The following is a 14,095-nucleotide window of genomic DNA, read 5'->3' on the forward strand; positions in this document are numbered from 1 at the left end:
TCAAATAGCATCCGCAATTACAATATTACGCAAAGAAGAGGGAGCATTAGACTCCAAATAGATTCGATCTGACGAAAAACAAGACCCCCTAGCAATACTATGGGCAGCCTTATTTGCAGAACGATTAACAAAAGAAACTTGAACATTATTTAAAGAATTCAAAATTAAACGACAATCCTCCACCAATAAACCAAATTGAGATGGCATATGAATAGAGCTTTGAATTGCTTGGACAGCAACTAAAGAATCTGATTCAACGACCACCTTACCCCATCCTTTGTTCTTAATCCAGCTTAGCGCCTCCTTGATACCAATTATCTCGGCAATCTCAGGGAGAACATAACCTGTCCTACTTCCCGAAACAGCTTCAATAAGAGCACCAAAACAGTCCCTAGCAATGTACCCGAAGCCAAACTTCTGCTGATCTTCGAATATAGCTCCATCGACGTTTACCTTGATTGTTGATTGATCTGGTTTTCGCCACAGTTTGCTTCCAAGAGCAGCACCCGTAGCAAAATAAGCATTAGGTGACTCGAGATTAACAACTTTCCATTGATCAAGGACTAGCCTAGCCGACTTCACTACTTCCTTAGCATTTCGACTTTTATTCTGCCAAATCAACTCATTTCGAGTTGTCCAAATACTCCAACTGATCATAGCCGCATCCAACATACATTCCTCTTGACACTCTGCCACTCGAAAAACCAAAGTAAAGTCGTCCTTCGCACCAAAGAAGCAGGGACTACCACACCAGAAAAAAACCAGCAGGAGCGCGCAAAACTACAACCCAGCAGCACATGGAAAATTGATTCCTGATCCCTGCTACAAAATGGACACAATAGATCAACGTTGACATGTTTTGTTTGAAGCTGAAGCTTGGTTGGAAGACAACCTGAGCAAGCACGCCACAAGAAATGGCGAACCTTAGGTGGAACAGCAAGCTGCCATAGCTTTTTCCAACTATTCTCCTCGTCCAAGAACAACCATATAAAAATTGGTATTTTATAATGTGCGGTGTAGTGCGGTTTAAACCGCATATTAACAATTCAAAACTGCAAATTGTACTGCACTGTGCGGTTTAGGATGAATCCAAACTGCAACCGCACCACAAAAAATTTCAAACCATATTTATTTTACGGTGCGGTATGGTGCGGCGGTTGAAGTGGTTTAATTGTCTATATATGTTTTGGTAGGAAACTTGTATGCAAAGTTATCTCATGATTATAATTTGGTCACGACGGAATTATATGTTACTACTAATATTTTCAATATGAAAAAACAAATCAATATATTATATAATATGAATAACATTATGAACCTTCCCAGTTCCACCTAATAAACAATAGTATTAATTAGTTAGCTCTATTATTTAAATTATGTTTCATCTTTATTAATTTCTTTAGTCAACAGGTACGTATAGCGGTCCAATGTCAAATAATTGTACAATTGGGACTATATGTTGTTTTTGAATCGTTTTCCATATCAGAGAAAGAATATACAAAAGGATTTCACTCACACATTCTCCAATATACAAACAAACGTTATCCCAATTCCCCACCTATATGAAAAGTCAGTTTATTAGCTACTCACTACTCAGCTTCCTAATCTTTCCAAATTAATTAGATTGTTTCAATTCGATTTCTTCACTTGTTTCGCTTAGATCAAATGGTTCAACGCGGAAAGAACAAAATTCGTACCGCAAAACATATATTTATAATTTCGTATGGTTTAAGGTAAGACACGTAACATTTATCCCAAATTTAGACTGACTTATGAACCTTCCTACTGGTTTTCAAAACATTCACATTCCACAAGTCTACAGGATATTTTTTTTATCCTACATATATGAAAAACGTATCATAACATGATACAGAGAGAAATTAAAAAAAGTAAGCCAAAAGCAGAAATAGCAGGGAAAAAAAAATAGAGTACTTTAGCAACAACCCAAGAGAGAATCATGTACGTGACAAGGCCTCTGTCTTTGCTTAGAAGGTCCCCTGAGCTACTGAATTCAGCACCCCAAGAGGGTCCAAATTCTGGTTACTTGGTTCTCTTAGACGAAGAATCTGAAACAACGACCTGTTTTGGATTGTGTAAGGAAAGGTCAATCAAAGCCCTGCCATTTCCTCAGAACAAGGATCTAAGTGTTACTTATACAGTAAGCACTGGAGAGAACACTACGACCTATTACGATGATGTAGTGTTCGTTCCAGTGCTAGATCAACCCCTCTCTTCCAATCGGTACTATGTAATTCGCCGCCAAGGAAAACATAAAGGGTATGTTTTGAATTCACTTTTTAATTTCTCCTCTTAGCTTGATATCATAGAAATTAATTAATTACAAGGTTTGTCTCATATATGACACTTGTTCTCTTTCTTGTTTATGTGTGCAGTGAAGCTAGCGCAAGCTCAACAGAAGATGACATGGGAACATGTTGTTGCTGCACATATATTAGAGACGTCAAGCCGAGGCCGTTGGATCCTTTAGACACCTTTCAACAAGTTGAGATCATCCGAAAGCGTCGCGGAAGCTTCACAGCAGCATCCGTGGCCGAAAATGGCTTTCCTCCTACGTTTTTGAGGAGAAAATATTGGCAGCTACATATGCAGACACCTCGCCATTACCACCTAGATGAAGCACCTGGGGTGAACTCCTCGCTAAGATCACAGCTTCCGGAACTCAATATAATTGTGGTCGTGGGAAAATGGTACTGCCCTTTTATGTTTGTCAAGGAATTAGAGGGAAAACTCAAAGAGCAGGTGAAATATTCCACGTTTTATGAGATGAGACTTGAGCAGAGATGGGACAAGGTTTTTGAATGTGACAACGTTGGGAACGACATGAAAATGGTGAGTGTTGATGTGTTTGTTAAAAGAGAAGAGGCTCGTGTTGATGGAAAGGAAGCTATATGTGATTGGGGCCATGTTGATGATGGAGTTATCTGGTTTAGAAGTTGTGGTAAAGGAGAAGAAGAATCAGGAAGGTTACTGGGGTTGAGCAAATTGATAATGGATAGAATAAGGTGGGAAGAAGAGAGAGTTGGGTTTAAAGTGGATGAGATTGAAAGGCAAGTGAATGTGAAAAGAACAGAGGAGTTTGATGGAAAAGAGTGGAGCAAATTTGGATGTTATGTCTTGGTAGAGAGGTTTGTGTTGATGAGAGTAAATGGCACCGTATTGTTGACTCTTGATTTTAAGCATACCAACCAAATTAGGTGCAAATGGGAATGAGCTAGCAATATCGGTGACACTTCAATATACTGAAGTGTAGTTTATGTTCTGCATATTTCTCTGTTTTTTTTTTTCTTTTCTCTTTTCCTTCTTCCACTATTTAAAATGTATGATATTATTCACTATTTACTTATTGATATGTTAAATTGCTGATGAAACATGGTAGTGTTGTCATGTGAGGATTGTATTATATTTAGTGTGTGTATAAATAAACCATTTATTGCGAGCTAAGTTGATTTTCTATGATTTTTATTTTTGAAATTCGTTTCATTTTACAAACCAGATTATATTAGTGAAGAAGGGATTGGATCTATAATATGATAAAACTCAGCCCACTTCAAACGTGGGTGCTGCCATAAGTGATATTCATCCGTTACAAAAATACTGTTTTTTTACCAAATATTTTAAAAAATATTGGGACACGGCAAATTTTACATTTTTACTGTCCAAGCCCATTTTTATTTCTTTTATACTGCCCATGCCTAATATATTTACTTTTATATTGTAAACAATAACAAAACACAAACGGCACCTCTCCTTCGTGGTTGGGGACGGACAAATCAACACCAGAATAATAGAAACACCAGGAAAAAACCATAAAATCTCGCAAAGAGAAAAAATTACTAAATCAACAACTAATTACTGTTTTGTAGTGTTATTTTACTGTTGTTTTAATATGAAAAAAATGCCACGTAAATAAAATATTGTGAAAAATGACAGGACCTGGAATCTATACCAGTTCTCATTAAGAGCAATGGACAATGGGAAAAAGAACATAATTATTTCAAGAGAGAATGTGACAATGCTCGAAAACAGCACAACAATACTTAAAAATAACACAGCAACAACAGAATCATACACATTGGAACACCAATTAGAAGAAGGAGGAGAGTCAAAAACAAGAGAATTTGAAAACGACATAGTTGACAATGGGAAGCTTGTTGCTAAAAAAAATGGTAGAAAAACTTGAAAACAACAGTAAAAAACTAGATCCAGAAATCGACATCAACAACGCGAAGCTAATAACAGACAAACACCACTTAGAAATTGAAAAAGGTCGGGCATACAAAGACAAGGAAACACTGAAGAAAGTTTACAACTACTACGCAATCAAAAACAACTTCCAATATAGTTTTTGAAAACATATTTAATTGGGTTTCAGTAAGAATTTTTTTAATATCTTCAATAACAAAGTAATAACCAGAGTTTATAACTCTGGAATGGTAGTATTCCGATCGGGTGTACTTAGATTTTCAATCCTATAAAAAATATAAGAAAACACTACTAAAACAACACAAAAAAAAAAAAATAATAAAGAACATGAAAACAAGCATAAAAAAACTCTGGAATGGTAGTATTCCGATCGGGTGTACTTGGATTCCCAATCCTATAAAAAAAATAAGAAAACACTACTAAAACAAAACTAAAACAACACACACAAAAAAATAAAGAATATAAAAAATAAGCATAAAAAAATATTAGAACTAAAATAATGAAATCACACACCTCAACAACTTTTTGCTAAATTATGATCTCAAACAGCTCAATTGATTAAATAATCTCCACTGAGAATTTACCCTTTCCCTAAGAGTTAACAAAACAAAACCAAAACAACAACAAAACACAGAGTCAAACAAACAGAAAACCATAAAATAGGAGGACTAACAAAAAAACATGCAAAAAAAAAAAAAAAGAAAGAAACGAAAAATATAATCAACCTGAAAAAAAATCCTAAAACAACACAAGATCAATAGGAAAAAAACCTTATCAAATTTGGGAAACTTTACAAAATAGATTCTAAAGTCTCGAAGTTAAGTTTAAGATTGTTTATGTTGATGAAAAATATTAAACAAAAACAAATATATGTGTAAGAAGAAGGTCACATGTAAGGCATCATGTAATATAAATATATTACACTCACGATGATATAATTATATATCATGATTTGATTTGCCACCTTTGTCGTTTCTCAACTCTCACTTTCAAAAAATAGCTTCAAGATCTCAACTGGGTTGTAGCCATTTATGCTCCAAAACAACTATATATCTATATAATATATAATATACTCCATCCTTGACCTTAACTAAAGCTCTAACTCATCGCCTAGCCTCATGTGAAAACAGAGAGCCAAACAATCCAAATCCCTCTTCTAACTTCAAATCAAGTGGAAAGAGAAGGAGAGAACAAAGATTTAAGTGAAGCCCTTGAAGGGTTGGAGAAGTTTCTGGTTGGAAAAAAAATAGAATAAGAAGATGAGTAGTAAGATATTGGAAAGTGGGATTTATATAATAATTATTAAATATTAAATAATAATAAAGAATTAATTTTTTTTTAAAAAAAAAGTAAAGAAGGTGTCACTTTTGTCACATCCCACATCCAATCAACTTTTCTAATAAAACAAAAAACTTTAAATATTGATGTGAGAAAATCTTATAGAGATACGAGTAAGTATAAAAAAATAAAAAACTTGTGCAAAAAAAAGTTTATACTGTTGATTCAAAAAAAAAAAAAGTCTAAACTGTCGTATAAAAAAAAACATACACAGTAAAAAAGATAATAATGCCGCCTGACAGTATAAATGTAATAAATTGGGAAAAGTTAGTAATTTATGTAAATTTCTCTTAAAATAAGGGAAACTTACAAAAATACTGCTTTTTTACCAAATGTTTTCAAAAATACTGGGACACGGCAAACTTTATATTTTTACTGTCCAAGCCCATTTTTATTTCTTTTATACTGCCCAGGCCCAATATATTTACTTTTATACTGTAAACACTAACAAAACACAAACGACACCTCTCCTTCGTAGTTGGGGTCGGACAAATCAACACCAGAATCATGGAAACACTAGAAAAAAACCATAAAATCTGGCAAAGAGAAAAAATTACTAAATCAACAACACATTACTGTTTTGTAGTGTTATTTTACTGTTGTTTTAATATGAAAAAAATGCCACATAAATGAAATATTGTAAAAAATGACAGGACATTGAATCTATACCAGTTCTCATAAAGAGCAATGGACAATGGGAAAAAGAACATAATTATTTCAAGAGAATGAGACAATCCTATAAAAAAACATAAAAAAACACTACTAAAACAACAAAAAAAAAAATTAAAGAACATAAAAAACAATCATAAAAAAACTCTGAAATGGTAGTATTCCGATCGGGTGTACTAAGATTCCCAATCCTATAAAAAAACATAAGAAAACACTACTAAAACAAAACTAAAACAACAAAAAAATAAAAATAAATAAAGAACATAAAAAACAAGCATAAAAAAATATAAAACTAAAATAATGAAATGACACACCTCGACAACCATTTTCCTAATTATGTCTTCAAATAGATCAGTTGATTGAACAATCTTCACTTGGTATTTACCCTTTCCCTAAGAGTTAACAAAATAAAACCAAAATAACAACAAGACACAGAGTCAAACAAACAGAAAACTATAAAATAGAACTAACAAAAAAAAAATGCAAAAAAAAAGAGAAATAGGAAATATAATTAACTTGAAAAAAACCCTAAAACAACACAAGATCAATAGAAAAAAAATCTTATCAGATTTGGGAGACTTTGGAACTTTGGCTCAAACTCAAAATCAGAGGTGGAAGTATCAGAACCTAGTTTTCTTTTAGCAGGAATTGTGGAAGTATAGCTAGGAGGATTATCTTTCAAACTCTTCTTGTCCATTAATGCTCGGGTTTTATTTTTCTGAAGTTGTTTTGGAGACTTTTTAGCAACATGGGAGGAAGATCGGTTAACAACCATTGTTAATGAGGAAAAACAATATTTATAGAAGAATTCCAACAAAAAAAGTGGGAAATGTATAGGGAAGTTTAAGATGGAAAAAAAAAAAAAAAAAACTCTACAAATTTGAAAAAAAAAATAGAAACCACTCACTTCACAATAAGTTCTTGAAAAAAAAAAAACTAGAAGAAGAAGATGAATATTAGAACATAGGGGTTGGATTTATGTAAAAAAAACTAAAAGATGAAGATGAAGAAGAAGATGAATAGTGGGACATGAGGGGTGGGATTTTTAAAGCTATTTAAATAAAAAAAAAATAAGAAAACATGTCACTTTTGTGACAGCCTACATCCCATCAATCTTTTAATCAAAAATATAATATAATAATTATTAAATATTAAAAATAATAAATGTGTTTACAAACAATCAAAAAGTATGTTTACAGCCCTCTTTTGTGCATCTCACGTCCCAAACAATAAAAAAAAACAAAAAAAATGTGTTTACAAAAGGCAGTACACTGCCGAATTAAAAAAAAACAGTAAAAATATTACAATCTGCGTGTCACAGTATAATTGAAAGAAAATGGGAAAAATTAATAATGTATGTAAATTTCCCTTAAAATAATTGAAAAGGAAGCAAAGAATTTGACACCAGTAAGCAATTCCACCAGACCCAAAAGGCTGAGCAAAACACCCAAAAATTAATAGACTAGAGTGAGTTTACTAACACTTTTTTAATTAAAAAAGTTAAAATATTTTCTAAAAATATAATCTATAAAACTATTTTTACTTTTTTATTTTTTAATTAAGAATCAAAATTTTAAAAATTTGAAAAAAAAAATAACTTTTTAAAATTTTTTAATTAATATTTTGGACTCCGACCTAAACTTAAACCTTGAGATTTGGACTTTGGTCCCGATTCTAGTTTTGGATTGAGACCACAGTGGTTTCAAACCCGAATTTAGATCCGACTTAAATAAAATAAAAATTATAAAATATAATTTTATTTTTTTGTTGTTAAAATTAAAAAATAAAAACACTTATAGAAGACATTTTTTTTAAAAAAAAATAAAACACAAATTTTATTTTTATTTATGTAATAAAAAAATTAAAAATAAAAGTGTTACTAAATTTCTAAATTTTCTATTTTTGCTGCTCTTTTGGTAATTGGATAGATGAGACCAATTGTACTTTTTGAGGGAGTCATCTAATTCTTCTTGTTGGAGTAAACCTCCACTTACACTGATATTAAGACTCAATACAACTTAATACCAGGACATAAAAGTAATTACAAGCAAATCCCTAATTTGGCCTTCGGCCTCTAGAATACCTAACAGAAATTAGTTAGAATGGATTTGGTTAATCCACACCTAACTAATTTCTGTAACTAATCTAACTAACAAACACTGAAATAAAAACCAGAACCCTAGATCTATATATACCTGCATCTAAGCCCAGATCTACACGGTTGAGGGAGAGTTCTTCAAGATCCAGAGGTGGAAGAACTTGAAGAAGGAGAAAGCAAAGCTCGTACATGCACAGAAAACAACAGAAAGTTAGATCTAGAGAGAGAGAGAGGGATTAAACACACAATACTTGTATTAAACTTGAGATTACCAGTCAGAAATTTACCTGTGACTTGGAATCTCCATCATTGTACTTCAGATTGACAAGAAATAGTGGAATCGAGCTCTCATATTTGAGGAGCAGCTCAAACGGAGACGTAGCCAATTTATTGGTGAACTTCAGGAAAAATTCTGGTGTATTCTAACCTTAATCTATTTCTGTTTGTGTGTGTGGTTGTGTTTAGATCAGATCATTGTAGATCTGATCTTGGCTTTGTGTTTGAGTTGGGATTTCTGGGTTTCTAGGGTTTGGCTTCGAGTTTCTCAGAGAGAAACTCTCTGCTAGGGTTTCGAGGAGAAACCTAAGGAAGAGAGAAAGTGACTGAGAAGGTTCTCGAGTCTTGGGGTTTTGTTCAAGCACAAAACGCAGTCGTTTTGGGTGTTCAGACTTTGAAAAGTCTTTGAACAGTGAAAGGTCGAAATTGACCTTAAATATTGATTTGTTTGTTTTGTTGGTGTAGGGGCAGGATAGTAAAAGCCTATCTTAAATTTCCTACAATGGTATCAGAGCTTGGTTAAAGCTGGAAAAGTATCAACATTCAAACTAATCAAGAAGGAAGAAAACTCAAGCAAGAAATCAAGAAACACAAACAATAAATTCAAGAACTCAACCAGATCAACTTGAAATCTTTAACAAAGGATTTCTGGGACACATTATAATTATCTTTATAACTAAATTGCCTATTAACACTTATCTTTATTTGATCTTATTTAAATTCATTAACTATGAGCAATTTAAAGGTTGACATTGACAAATTTGATGGTTCTGGTGATTACAGGATTTGGAGAAGGAAAATTAAGTCACTCTTGGCTCAACAGAAACTGTTGAGAGTGCTTAATGATCCTATAGAATGGCCAGAAGGAACTACCAAGATTCAACAAGAATAATACTTGGAAACTGCAACTGGAATCATGATATTCAACTTATCAGATGCCATAATCAGACTAATAGACAAGGAAGAAACCCCTGCCCAGATTTGGAAGAAACTGGAAGAACAGTTTCAACAAAAATCCCTAACCAACAAGATTTTCTTGAAGGAAAGGATTTTTGGTTTTAAAATGAGTTCATCCAAATCACTTGATCAAAATTTGGATGAATTCTTAAGGATGCATATTGAACTTGCAAATTCTGGGGAAAATGAGGCACTAAGTGATGAAAACCAAGCTATAATCATCTTAAACTCTCTACCTGAATCCTACAGAGAAGTTAAGACTGCTATTAAGTATGGAAGAACTTCTATAACCCTAGAGGAGGTGATTTCAACACTCAAATCTAAAGATTTAGAGATGAGGACAGAGAAAGGTGTACATTCAAATGGTGAAGTCAACTTGAGTAGGGGCAGACCAGGTCCAAGAAAACCTTAGAATAACAGAGGCAGAAGCCAAAGCAGAGGTTCAAACAAACAGGGAGGATTTCAAAGAGGCAGATCTAATTCTAACCCTAGAAATTCTGATGAAACTAATGGTTGTTACAATTGTGGTAAACCTGGGCATTTTAAAAGAGATTGTTATTTCTTGAAAAGAAATAACAAACAAAAACCACATGGACAGGGAGATTCTAAATACTCTAACTCTAAACCTAAATCTGATATGCATGATGCTAATGTTACTGATGGATATGACAGTGGTGAAGTGTACCAAGTTGGACCATCCATCAAAGATGAATGGATCCTTGACTCTGGTTGCACTTTCCACATGACTAATAATAAAACTTTTATGTTTGATTTCAGGAAATCAAATGGGGGCAGAGTTATACTTGGAAACAATCAAACTTGTGACATACAAGGTTCTGGATCTATCAGTTTTAAAATGCATGATGGAATGGTCAGAACTCTAAGTGAAGTTAGATATGTTCCTAATCTAGCCAGGAACCTAATTTCACTAAGTGTTCTAGATGACCAAGGAATTGTGAGCAAAATTGAATCTGGCCAAATGAAAATAAGTAAAGGGGCTCTAACTATCATGAAAGGACACAAAGATGGAGGCTTATACTACTTAAAAGGCACACCAGTTGTACCTTGTAACTACACTGCTCACAGCAACAGTGATGACTCAAATGCAATGTTATGGCACAAAAGGCTAGGGCACATAAGTGAAAAGGGACTGCAACTAATGAGTGAACAGAATCTGCTAGGTAAAGACAAGGTATGTAAACTTGATTTTTGTGAGTATTGTGTGCTTGGAAAACATCATAGATTGAAATTTTCCACTGGCACACACAACACTAAGAAAATTCTAGAGTATGTTCACTCTGATCTGTGGGGACCAGAGAAAACAAGTACTCATGGAGGCTGTGTCTATTTTCTATCTATTGTTGATGATTTTTCAAGAAAAGTCTGGATTTTTCTTTTAAAACATAAAAATGAGGCTTTTACAAAATTTACACAGTGGAGAACACTTGTTGAAAACTTAACAAATGAAAAACTTAAAACTCTAAGGACTGACAATGGATTGGAATTTTGTAATGAAGAGTTTAACAATTATTGTAAAGAATATGGCATACAGAGACACAGGACAGTTAGAATAACACCCCAACAGAATGGAGTTGCAGAAAGAATGAACAGAACCATTCTCAACAAAGTGAGATGCTTGCTGTTACAATCTGGGTTGTCACAAGGTTTCTTGGGAGAAGCAGCTTTAACAGCTGTTTATTTAATCAACAGAAGCCCATCCAGTGCAAATGGATTCAAGACTCCTGAAGAAAAATGGTCTGGTAAACCTCCTAATCTATCTAATCTTAGAGTATTTGGTTGTGCAGCATATGCACACCAAAGTGTTGGAAAATTAGAACATTGGGCTATGAAATGTGTCTTTCTGGGATATCCAGAAGGAATTAAAGGATATAGGCTTTGGGTTTGGGAACAAAGGGGATTTAAAACCATTAATAGTAGGGATGTAATATTCAAGGAAGATATTTTTCCATGTTTGCCTATTTCTTCTAACCCTAGTGCAGGTACAAAAGACACTGAAAATGCAGGTAACACTGCAAATGAAGGAACTGGATCTATTCAGGTGGAACAAACAGTGAACACACCTGAACAGAACCAGGGAGATCAGGTTCAGGTGGAACCTGGGGACCAGGTTCAGGTGGAACCTGATGATGATAACACTGGCCTTATTGATGAAGGGACTCAAGAAGACTTGGGGGATTATCAGTTGGTCAGGGACAGAGGAAGAAGGGTACCAAGACCTAATCCTAAGTACAACTTTAATATATGGGATGAAGACATTGCATATGCCTTTATGAGTGAGTTGGAAATGGTCAATAATGAACCTCAATCATATGAAGAGGCCATTAAATGACCAAATTCCAGGAAATGGAAAGGTGCAATGGATGAAGAGATGGAATCTCTTAAGAAGAATAGAACCTGGATTGTGGTGCCTAAACCTAAAGATAAGAGCATAGTTGATTGCAAATGGCTATTCAAGGAGAAAGAAGGCAGAACTAAGGATGAACCTATAAGATATAAGGCCAGGTTAGTGGCCAAGGGATTTACACAGAAAGAGGGCATAGATTTTAATGAAGTATTTGCACCAGTTGCAAAATACAAGACTATAAGGATAATGCTAAGTCTAGCAACTCAATACAACCTAGAAATAGACCAAATGGATGTTACTACTGCTTTTCTACATGGTGAACTAGAGGAGGAGATCTATATGAGACAACCTAAAGGCTACACTGAAAAAGGGAAGGAAAACTATGTCTGCAAGTTAGTAAAGTCCCTATATGGGTTAAAACAGTCACCTAGGCAATGGAATAAAAGGTTTAATGGATTTATGCTAAAGCTAGGATTTTCTAGGAGCTACTATGACCACTGTTTGTACTACAAAGGAACTGATATTAATAAAGTCATATATCTACTTCTGTATGTAGATGATATGCTTATAATCAGTAAGGAAAGGGCAAGAGTAAACACAATGAAGGGCCTACTCAAGACTGAGTTTGGAATGAAAGACCTCGGGGAAGCTACTAAGATTCTAGGCATCTCTATTAAGAGAAACATAGCAGAAGGAACACTTAGCCTAACTCAGGAAGACTACATACACAAGATAATTGAGAAATTCTCAATGAAGGGATCTAAAATTGCTAGCCAACCTATAACTACACAGTTTACACTATCTAAGAAGCAATGCCCTGAGAGCAAAGCAGAGAAGGAGGAAATGAGTAAAATTCCCTATGCTAATGCTATTGGATCTGTTATGTACCTAATGGTAAGCACTAGACCAGACCTTGCCTATGCTATTAGTGTGCTTAGCAGATTCATGACAAACCCTGGTAAGACACACTGGCTTGCTATGAAATGGTTACTAAGGTACTTAATTGGGACAACTAAATTAGGACTCAAATACAAGAAGCAACAAGGAAGAACAACAATAGAATGCTTCAGTGATGCAGACTATGCTGGGGACAGAGATAGTAGGAAATCTACATCAGCCTACATACTACTATTGGGGGGAAATTGTGTAAGTTAAAAAGTCCAATTACAACCTGTTGTGGCATTATCCACAACTGAATCAGAATACATTGCAACTACAGAAGCTATTAAAGAAAGTATATGGGTTAGAGGAGTCCTAGAAGAGCTAAAATTACTAGACTCAAAACCAGTTATTTACTCTGATAGCCAGAGTTGTGTGCATCTATGCAGAAACCCTATATTCCATGACAGAACCAAGCACATAGAGATAAAGTACCACTTCATCAGAGACAAAGTGACACAGGGACACATAAATATTGACAAAGTGCCTACAGAAGAGAATCCTGCAGACATGGGGACTAAAGTGATCACCCTATCTAAGTTTAAACATTGTTTGAACTTAATTAGGTTGGATCAAGGATAATGTGATCCTTTGGATCACAGAGCTATGACCCTCAGAAATGACTCGACCACTATAATATCAGCTCAGTGAAGGTTTAGGTGGAAATTGTTGGAGTAAACCTCCACTTACACTGATATTAAGACTCAATACAACTTAATACAAGGACAGAAAAGTAATTACAAGCAAATCCCTAATTTGGCCTTCGGCCTCTAGAATACCTAACAGAAATTAGTTAGAATGGATTTGGTTAATCCACACCTAACTAATTTCTGTAACTAATCTAACTAACAAACACTGAAATAAAAACCAGAACCCTAGATCTATATATACATGCATCTAAGCCCAGATCTACACGGTTGAGGGAGAGTTCTTCAAGATCCAGAGTTGGAAGAACTTGAAGAAGGAGAAAGCAAAGCTCGTACATGCACAGAAAACAATAGAAAGTTAGATCTAGAGAGAGAGAGAGGGATTAAACACACAATACTTGTATTAAACTTGAGATTACCAGTCAGAAATTTACCTGTGACTTGGAATCTCCATCATTGTACTTCAGATTGACAAGAAATAGTGGAATCGAGCTCTCAGATTTGAGGAGCAGCTCAAACGGAGACGTAGCCAATTTATTAGTGAACTTCGGGAAAAATTCTGGTGTATTCTAACCTTAATCT

The 14,095-nt window shown here is 34.3% G+C and overlaps 2 protein-coding genes across 2 annotated transcripts; one reads left to right on the forward strand and one right to left on the reverse strand.

Moving 5' to 3' along the window:
* Positions 1–1,037, reverse strand: LOC133030508 (uncharacterized). The gene is made up of 2 exons (XM_061103273.1): positions 729–1,037; positions 1–609 (listed from the first exon to the last, which is right to left on the reverse strand). The coding sequence occupies exons 1-2, from the start codon at positions 1,035–1,037 to the stop codon at positions 1–3; spliced, it is 918 nt and encodes a 305-aa protein (XP_060959256.1).
* A 384-nt stretch (positions 1,038–1,421) lies between these two features.
* On the forward strand, positions 1,422–3,462 carry LOC115700756 (uncharacterized). Its single transcript, XM_030628397.2, has 2 exons — positions 1,422–2,277; positions 2,394–3,462. The coding sequence occupies exons 1-2, from the start codon at positions 1,958–1,960 to the stop codon at positions 3,229–3,231; spliced, it is 1,158 nt and encodes a 385-aa protein (XP_030484257.2). The 5' UTR covers positions 1,422–1,957; the 3' UTR covers positions 3,232–3,462.
* Positions 3,463–14,095: the final 10,633 nt, after the last annotated feature.

Source organism: Cannabis sativa, chromosome 8, assembly GCF_029168945.1.
Source record: "Cannabis sativa cultivar Pink pepper isolate KNU-18-1 chromosome 8, ASM2916894v1, whole genome shotgun sequence".
Taxonomy (NCBI): domain Eukaryota; kingdom Viridiplantae; phylum Streptophyta; class Magnoliopsida; order Rosales; family Cannabaceae; genus Cannabis; species Cannabis sativa.